The sequence below is a fragment of the Akebia trifoliata genome, chromosome 13 (genome assembly GCF_017979445.1).
Source record: "Akebia trifoliata isolate Shusen 1 chromosome 13, ASM1797944v1, whole genome shotgun sequence".
NCBI classification, from domain to species: Eukaryota; Viridiplantae; Streptophyta; class Magnoliopsida; order Ranunculales; family Lardizabalaceae; genus Akebia; species Akebia trifoliata.
In genome coordinates, this window is record NC_141387.1 from 1815153 (window position 1) to 1824578 (window position 9426).

Below are 9426 nucleotides of genomic sequence, written 5' to 3' on the forward strand. Positions count from 1 at the left end.
TAAGTTCTTTACAATCCTATTCTTAGTTTATGCCCTGCATATTCCCCTACTTTTAGAGGAAATGTTGCAAAATTTTCCTATCTTTTGACCACATCATCATCGTCATCCTATCCTTTAAACGACAACATCTCACTTTCTAGTTTAATTGTACTCCGGGTCCAAGCTTCTCTCCTAGCCGTGTTTCATAGTACTTCAATGTTTTTTTTTTGGTTTTTTTTTTGTCATTGTTTTGCAAACTAAAATAATGGAGAGAGATGTAGCGAAAATTAAGCTCGAAATTTTGCAATGTACCAAGTAGGGACATAATTACATTGAACGATGGAACTCTCTTAGCTGAGGAGATTGAGATCAAATGAAATCGAGAGTGATCATGTTAGGAGCAATGGTAGACTCCTTTCTGAGGTGGCAAGTTACCCACTTTAGTTGGTTTTAATTGAAAATGAGAGAATCATTCTCTTGTATAAAGATTCAGTGCCAATACCCCATATGCTAACAATTTTGAAAATCAAGGCCTACACATTTTGTTTCCATAAGATAATCTTGCACTTTGAGGGTTTTTTTTTTTCTTCTTCTTAATTTGATGGCGCCACTCATGGTGTTCAATGTGCATGGTAGTATTTTATTTTCTTATTGAGGGTATCCCCACCCTTCGGGTGAGACTAATCCCATGGTCACTTGCACCACCCCCTCGGAAAGTCCTACGTGCATTTGGTTGAGTTGAGGGTCAATCGAACCCTGGAGGGTAGCCCCAAGGAATTCATAACTTCGTGGGGTTTCAAACACTTGACCTGCCCTTCCTGAGGAGCTTATCAAGGCTCGGCTTGCCACTAGGCCAACCACTTTAGGTTTTGTGGATGGTAGTATATCTTCATGAGATGGCGAGATAGTTTGCAACGTTTCCAATGGTATCTAGAAATTGTGCACAACGATTCCATAATATCCTAATAGAGGGATTTCTTTGTAAATAATTCCTAAGTTTTGCGCGGTAACTTTATAGGACATTTAGTAAACTTTTTATTTCTTAATTGTCCCTCATTATTGGCGAACTCACCATTTTTTTATTTAGTGTCGAGCTCACCAATGGTAAAATTCACTTATTTTAAATTTTTGAGTTTTTTTCAACTAAAATACATGGAAAGATCGACTAAAAACTTGAGATAACGCCTTATTTAGATGATTTCAACCCAAAAGAACCATTCTTGATTGATTTTCATAGAAAAATTAAGAAAAAAAAAATGAAAAAATTTAAATTTCTTTTTTCCTTCTTAAATCATTTTCGATTGAATAGTCTCCAAAACTTTATCGAGATGCCAAAAATCCAAATTTTTTGGATGAAAATGATAAGTTCGAACGGTTAAGGCATTGAATCGTGAGAAATGTGGAAGATGAGGTTCAGGGACAGTTAAGAAAAGTTTATTAAATGGATTATTAAGAGATCGCCCAAAACTTAGGGACTATTTAGAAGAAAAAAAATTCCCTCCACCAAGGCCCTTTAAGTAATTTTCCCTTAAAAGTAGGTCTTACGTGAGTGGCCCATATTTACATTTTGTGTTAGGTTCAAGTCCTGATCATAATCATGGTTACGAGTTGGGAAAGTTTTCGAGTGGGATTTAAATTCATCATTGATTCAAGTAATTAAAAAATTCTTAAAAAATAAATTAACTAAAAATAAAGAGAGCTACTATTCCCACACCAACTTTTACTAATGTCACACCAATTACTATATAGAATTGCGCACAGTTGGTGTGGCGCTAGTAAAAACTGTTGTGGCAATAGCAACTCTCGAAATAAAATACAATAATAAATTTTAATAAGAGTCATAAATAAAGAAAATCAAAAGTAGAACACTCGTGATTTGGTGGTTTTCGAGTTGGAGATTGATAACGGAACCTTCTAATATTAGAATTTCACATTGAGTGAGATTAGGAACCTAAGCCGTTATATAATAAGAGCCTCTCACTCTCTAAAAACCCAAATCCAACTCTTAAATCTAAAATCGTTAGCACCCATTCGAGCATCAACTCCCCAACTTTCTACCACTCAACACCAGCTACTCTTTTCTCTCTCTAGATATGTATGGGAAAATTCAATGGTCTTGATAACTTGTATTCATAATTATTGCTTTTCAAGGGTTTAATGATCGTTAAGTTTCTTAGGATTTGTACAAATTTTCTAGGAATTGTGATAATCTGACTCTCCTTTTCTATGTGTTCTTTGTATGCTTCCTTCACAAAACCGTAGATCCATTGCTTCGGGATACATAAGGATAGATATGTATGATTTTAGACAGTTTTGTGAAGGGAGCATACAAACAAGAAATACCCTCAATTGCTTATTAGGAGTAAAACTATCTATAAGGTTTCTAACTACAAGGGTTTGCTCCCCCTCCTTGTGATGTATTCCAAACTGGATAGCCTCCTTGTGACGCACGTTAGAAAACTTACGTAAGTAAGTTTGGACATCCGACAATGGGGATTAGTCTCATCTCAAACATGAAATATTTTTTTTTTAAGGAAATCAATGGTTTTTGGGAAGAGGTCGAAGATTGGAGGGAGAAAAAAAAAATGGTTTAAATTGGTTGGTTGATTTTCTTTGTTTTTTCGGTTGTTTCAAAACCCTATGTTTTTTCAAATTTTTTTTTTTTTCCAAAACACCAAGTATTGAAGTGATTCAACCTCTAAAAATAGAGGGGTAATTACTTTTTATGTAAACCTTATGAATAATTTGCAAAATAGGATTAAAGAGTGCGAAATATTCTAATAATATTACTTTTGCTTGTGCTTCATCGTAGAATTTCTGCTAAAAATACAATTTTGGTTGGATAGGATTAAAGCGATTATGGCAAGGAAAGTAGCAACAGCTACAACTACCTGGGACGATGAATTTGAATTGGACAATATGAAGAAAGAGAAGAAGAGCGAAAGCAAAAAGAAGATGGCAGTCGTGAAAACCACGGCTTCGGTCGGATTAATCAAGGTCAAGGTTGCAGCCATGGTGGTAGCAAAGAAGGTGAAGAGAGGGACATCGGTTGGTGTCAAATGGGTCAAGACCCAATACAAGAAAAGCTCCTCCAAATAAACCCATCATCAGCATCTCTCCTACAACTTCGTTCAATAGTACTTTATGTCTCATTAGATTAGAATCTAGAAGAACATATAATTTTATTTTATTTTTTTCTTTTGTGGAGATTGCCAATAGATAGAAACCTTATTTAGTTCTTTATTTTATTTATAAAATATATATCATCGATGAACTGAGAAAATCACTTGGACTGAATCATCAAATCCATGTAAGAGTTGTCATACATTAGAGTTCTATGTACAGCATTTAAAAGTGTAGAAGAATGCAGAGAATATAGATGTCAATAATGGATAACTAATTTAATTTCTCAAATATTGGATTCTTATTGTAATATATGAAATTCACTGAGTTTCTGACCACAAAGCTAATTTAAGGTATTTGTCCTTCCAAGCATCCATAAAATCAAATCAGAAGTGAAACATTCAAATTGATTTCTTTAGTAGCAAAGATTTAATGAGCAAGTAAAGAGTATGATGCAAGAGTGCATCTAAGGAGAGGGATTCTTGAGAATTTACAAGTTTTTGTCTTTTTGTTTGTTTCCTTTTCATTTTTATGTCTTTAGTTTGACGCCGAACTTCAGTCAAAAGTCCATACGTGCAAAGTTCACAGAACTGTAGTTAAAACCCAAATGTGTTCTCGCCGCTGTAGGTCATGTAAAGAAAACCATCTTCATCTTTGTTTTCGTCATAAATCGTAGACATCATAGAAGCTGTAGCAACCCAAAAAATAAATTTAATAATCAAATTATCAAAATTTTGTACTAATAAAGGCCACAAAAAAAATTTTAAAAATCCCTCACCATTGGGTGGTAGAATGTTCTTGACAAAGATGAATATGGCCTTTTCTGCACTAAGCTTTATTCTCTTTCGGACCACATAAACAAACTGCCCAACAGTCAAGTCGGAGGGAACCAGATATCTGCACCAGGAAAAAAAAAAATATATAAATATATAGTGAAAACTAAAGGCCTGTATACATGAAAGCAGGCGAACAATAACAATTTGAAGTGATCGTCGTTTGGACACGGGCAATATTATTTGGACCTGCAACCATGTTTAGGTCTTGAAACTATTAGCATGAATTTTGATACTAATAAGAATCAACCAATTACACATAAGGCCCAGTATGGAAGCTTAAAAATTTGAATAATGCTGAAGGAACATTGGGAGGGACATCGTGGAGGACATTGGTGTGCACAGAACCATAAATGCTTTCATTGAGATCTCACTCGTATCTCGATGAAAGCATCTATGGTTCTAGCACGCATCCACATCAGCCAATGTTACTCCAGCACGACTCTAAAAATTTCCCTTTAAATGTATACCAAAATATGTGTCCTTTGAAAGAGAGTTTGGAAACACATTTACTAATTTATTAAGAACGGGGAATAATATAATAACATCGAATAAAGAAGCCAATAACTTGTTTTCAGAAACCCTATGATCCCCTAAATCTGAATAATTGGATACAAAAATTTAAACAATAAAATAGAGCATGAGCTTGGCACAACGAAGTCACAATGAAGAAAAATGATCCATTAAGCACTGGAAACGATACTTCTCATGCTTAAACACTAGAAAAGAAAAGAACAATATACGATCAAAATGCAGTGCTCTTGAAATCAAGACAAAGCACATTAATAAGGTGTATTATCCACACAAATTTCAAAGTGAAAAAAAAAAAAAAAAAACCTTGAAAACTAATGGACAGCTTTTGCTTACTGAAAAATCTCTAACACATGATAAAAAGAGGTAAAGCTATGGATCTTAGATCAAAATTTGGACAATAATTTGTGAATTTGACAGCAAACACGATGCAGTTTTTGTATGTTGAAAATATAGGCAAAAACAAACAGAACAAAGTTTAAAACAATCGAATTATGTCAAAAACTTATCAAGAAAAAAATCCAATTATGTTGCAGTATGACAGATATCAAATGAGAAGTTAAAGACAAACTTCTTCTTATCAATGTCTGGAATGTCAGTCCTCTCAGCCTTCTCCACAATCACCTATGTAGCACAATTAGCGGATAAGAATTTAATGGACTAAATTCATGAGACATAACACAACCAAAAAAGCAATAATTTCACGTGTTTAGTTAGAAAAGAAAAGTTCTTACGGGAATTCTATCAGGATATTTCTCCCTGATCCTCGTAGCTTCGGCCTTCCTCCTTTCTAACATGTACAAGAATGTAAACTTTAGCACAAATAAACATGAAAATTGAAAGCTAAGGACAATAATTTTTTTTTTAAAGACATAAATCCTTCTACCCATTGAGATTAACTATTCAGATTACGCTAAAAGGTCAGTTCATAATGAAGTCCTAATTTTCTTAATATGGAATGCATCAGTAAATATTTCATGAATACGTAGAAAATACCATATTAGATTCATTGAAGAGGGAAAAAAAGGTTAATTTACATTTCCACTTTATCATGTATGATTTTCACCTAATCGAGAGCATTTCCCTGTTATACACTAACTCACGAGACTTCCATCGACACATAAAAACCCCCACTCCCATTTTTTTCTTCTCAGTGTCGGTTCTTTCTATCTAACATCAATTCTATCAAATCACTCCAAATTAAAAATAGTACATACTTTAAGCTTGAAGCCAGAAGCCAACACTTGGAAAGAACCCCAAGAATAGAATCTAAAATGACATGATTTAGATTACTTTATTCTCCATTAAACGTTTTAAGTTAATAAACCCCAGATGAAAAAGAAACATACAAGTGCATCTACAGCAAACAATGCAATTTATATGAAGTAGAATCATTCCACAAATTTCGAGAAATATTCCATGAGTTTCCATTATTAGGTAGGTACAGATGCTTCAATTAAGATTGATCCACCAAAAGACTATCACTTAAATTACATGACTATATTTATAAATAACCAGAAAAAAAAATACAATTGCATCACATGCCCACACAAAAAAAAAAAAAAAAAGATTAATGATTTTTTGAAATTTTCACAAAATCTGAAATACCCATATTAGAGATCATCAAGAACAAAAAAATATTATTGCTGAAAAATTGATCCACTACAAAACTACCACTCGAATTCCAAGATTAGATATAAATAAGCAGAAAAATATAATTGCAATTCATACCCACAGAAAAAAAAAAAATCAATGCTTTATTGAAAATTCATAAAATCCATAACACCCAGATTCTTGGAATTATATATAAATAAGCAGAAAAACATAATTGCATTACATACCCACAGAAAAATAAAAAATAAAAAAAAACAAAAAAAATCAATGCTTTATTGAAAATTCAATAACACCCAAATTAGAATTCCTCAAGAACAAAAAAAATTCCTTGCTGAAAACAATAAAAAAAGAAAAATACAAATCTTGAGATAAGAGAACAAACCGAGAGGGTGTTCTGATTTGAAGGAACTCCTTGCCATGGAGATGATTCCACAGAGACTGCTATCTGCAATGTTTAAAGATCGAAAGAATAAAATACAAAAAGATCAACCAATATAAATTGAAAAAAAAAAAAAAAAAACAGAGCTCTAATAAATCGACCAAAAGAAAATATTAAAATTTTCGATTTTGAGGACAATTGGCTAAAAAATTCTTGCCTGTGAAAATCAAGCGAGGTGGAGATGCGATGGTTAAGAAGGATTGGATTTCTTTGATAGAAATTAGGGCTTCTGATACCAATATGAAACAGAAAGAAAAGAAAAGATAAATTGCCTCTGAAACAAGGAAACAGTTTCCTCTCTCTCTTAATTATAGATTCCAAAGCTGTTCTGGGTAAGCTTAGAACTGTTTTCAGTTACAATTACATTATTATAATAAAAAAATGATTTCTTATTAAAAAAGTGACTTAAATGGATAAAAAATTATTTCTTATTAAAAAAGCAAATTATTACATTATTATAATGTAAAATCACATCTTAAATACAATTATGATTAAGATTGCGTAATCTCTCTCCAAATTTCGGTGAAACATCCTTATAGTTTCAAAGTAGTAACATATATCTAGACTTGAGTCTTCCATGAGAGATTAACATAAAATAACTAAGATACCCTCAAATTTAAGACAACTTATAATCCCAAACAAATACATATATGGAAAAAGTTGCATGCATGGAAGGACCATGTAGAGCTTAGACCGAGTGTCTTGTCTTGTATCGGCTCAAATGATACCTCAGTCTTGTAGATTTCATGGTCTAGATTGGATTCATAAAAGAAGAAATAAAAAAAAAAATGAACTTCTTTGTACTAGATCTTGAATTTGAAAATGAACGATCATTAAACTCCCAAATTTAAAATAAATTAAACAGTGAAAAAAATGTTAATTTTCAAATTTTGTCTCTTAATTATTCATAAAATTTTATATACATCCATGTGGCCCATGGAGATGCAGTGCGTATAAGCCCATCTCGTCCGCGCGCGCGCCCGTGTGTGTGTATAATTGAAAGTTGTAAAATAAATGACAAAAATATTAAAAGTCATGCAAATTAAAGTTGTAAATCTTTGGACTAAAGCTTTGATGATAATGGCCAAGTGGAGCATGAGTTAAGTGGGCTCATACCACAATTCCATCTTCTAAATAGATCCTTGTTTATTAAGGATCTTCTAGAAAACATAATTTTGAAGAAAAGGAGCTAAAGAAAAATAGTATAAATATGGGGATTTCTTGGAGAAAGTAAGCTCAAGATAATGGCTTTTAGTAATTTGCAATTTAAAAGGGCGAAACAATAAGGTATGCATAACCTAATTTCGATAAGAATCTGACTGGCCTTACTAAGGGTTCTTAGGCTCAACTTTTGACGTCCAAAAACATGATCTGATGATTCAAGGTAGTAGAGGAAAAAATTCTACATAAATTGAAAAAAAAAATTCACTATTGAATTTTAATTTTAAGTTTGAGAGTTAGGTGGAAGTCTGGTAGTTGTTTATTTTCAAAACCTTGGGTCAAGCTCAAAATGTTATTTGAGTTTTTCTATGAAATCTAGAGGGTTGTAGTGTTGGATTGCTAATGTGTTCATCCATTTGAGTAAAACAGCCCTTCGTAAGCAAATGTTTTCTCTTTTGATATTGGATTGTTAGTGTAAACGATAGCTTCTTGACACAATGATCAAAAGAGGACATTGTAGGCATTGAAATTTAAAATTGATCCCTGCATCTTTCAAATCACAAAAAAATCCTTAGAGATTATAAATAGCCACAAATCCAAATTGGACCCAATAATCAGGAAAGTGCCTCTTACAATTTGGATTTGAGTTTTCATAAATGAAACCCATGATCCAATATATCTAAGTGATCTGCATTAAACATCAAACCTATACACCCAACAAATGAGTTAGCCCATGGTTAAATCCAAAACCCACTCAAATGGGTGGATTAATAATCAAATATCATTTAAACTGATTATGTAAAATTTGGTTAAGTAGGGGGCAATTTAGAAATATCCTCTTATCCTAAACGATAAATATTAAAGCCTTCCTCATTTGGGTTGAAGGGGAGGGAGGAATCGGGATCACTTTTTCTCAGCAGATATAATTCTCTCTCTAGAAAAGAAGAAGCTCCCAAGCCCTCCTCTAAAGACGAAATAAGGTTCTTCAATAAAGATTTGGATTTCGATCAAGCATGAAGTTCGAAGAGAACAAAATCTACAACAAGCATTAAGGGAAGATCAAGCCTAAAACCCTTCTCCAAAGACTAAAGAACTATTCTCAGTCGATTAAACGCGAAGTCCGAAGATAATAAAACTTCCACATAAGATCAAGCACCAAGCCAACATCTACAAATCAATAATCACCTTCTCAGTCAATAAAACACAAAATCTGAATAGAAGAAATCAACACAAAACCACTACGAAAGATTAAGCAGTCCAAGCAGCCATCTATAAATCCAAACCATTATTTTTATCTAATTTTGGAAAGTTGCGCTATCAAAATCTATGGACACATCATACCTTTATCCTATTATGGGTTGTTTGGTTACAAGTCTCTAGTTGTTCTCGTGGGAAATATATTGTACAAGGACAAAACAAAACGTTCCCAAATCTTAGAACTGAGCAATCAATTAAACCTCTAACAGTCTCAATCAATTTATCATTCAAGGAAGTCTAGAAGGGGTCATTCTTAACAAGAATAATATAGACCATGATCAAATGTAATTTAGCGAACGATAGTCAAGGTGTCACTTTAAACGTGGGGATACAAAGAAGAACCCACTCAGTGAATTTTGTTTGCCATGAATAGCTAATGGGATAACTTATTCCTTGTCTAACCAAATCTTTGTCAATGAAATTATATTATCTCAGCACTTCTTGTAAATCAATTGGTATAACTAATTTATTACATTTATCGACGGAAAA

The 9426-nt window shown here is 32.8% G+C and overlaps 1 protein-coding gene across 1 annotated transcript; it reads right to left on the reverse strand.

The window, feature by feature from the left end:
• Positions 1–3491: 3491 nt before the first annotated feature.
• LOC147387218 (autophagy-related protein 8C-like) lies at positions 3492–6881 on the reverse strand. Its single transcript, XM_086421409.1, has 6 exons — positions 6677–6881; positions 6463–6525; positions 5201–5256; positions 5038–5090; positions 3881–3999; positions 3492–3790 (listed from the first exon to the last, which is right to left on the reverse strand). Exons 2-6 carry the CDS (start codon positions 6497–6499, stop codon positions 3699–3701), a joined length of 357 nt encoding a protein of 118 aa, XP_086277535.1. The 5' UTR covers positions 6500–6525; positions 6677–6881; the 3' UTR covers positions 3492–3698.
• Between the last annotated feature and the right edge of the window lie 2545 nt (positions 6882–9426).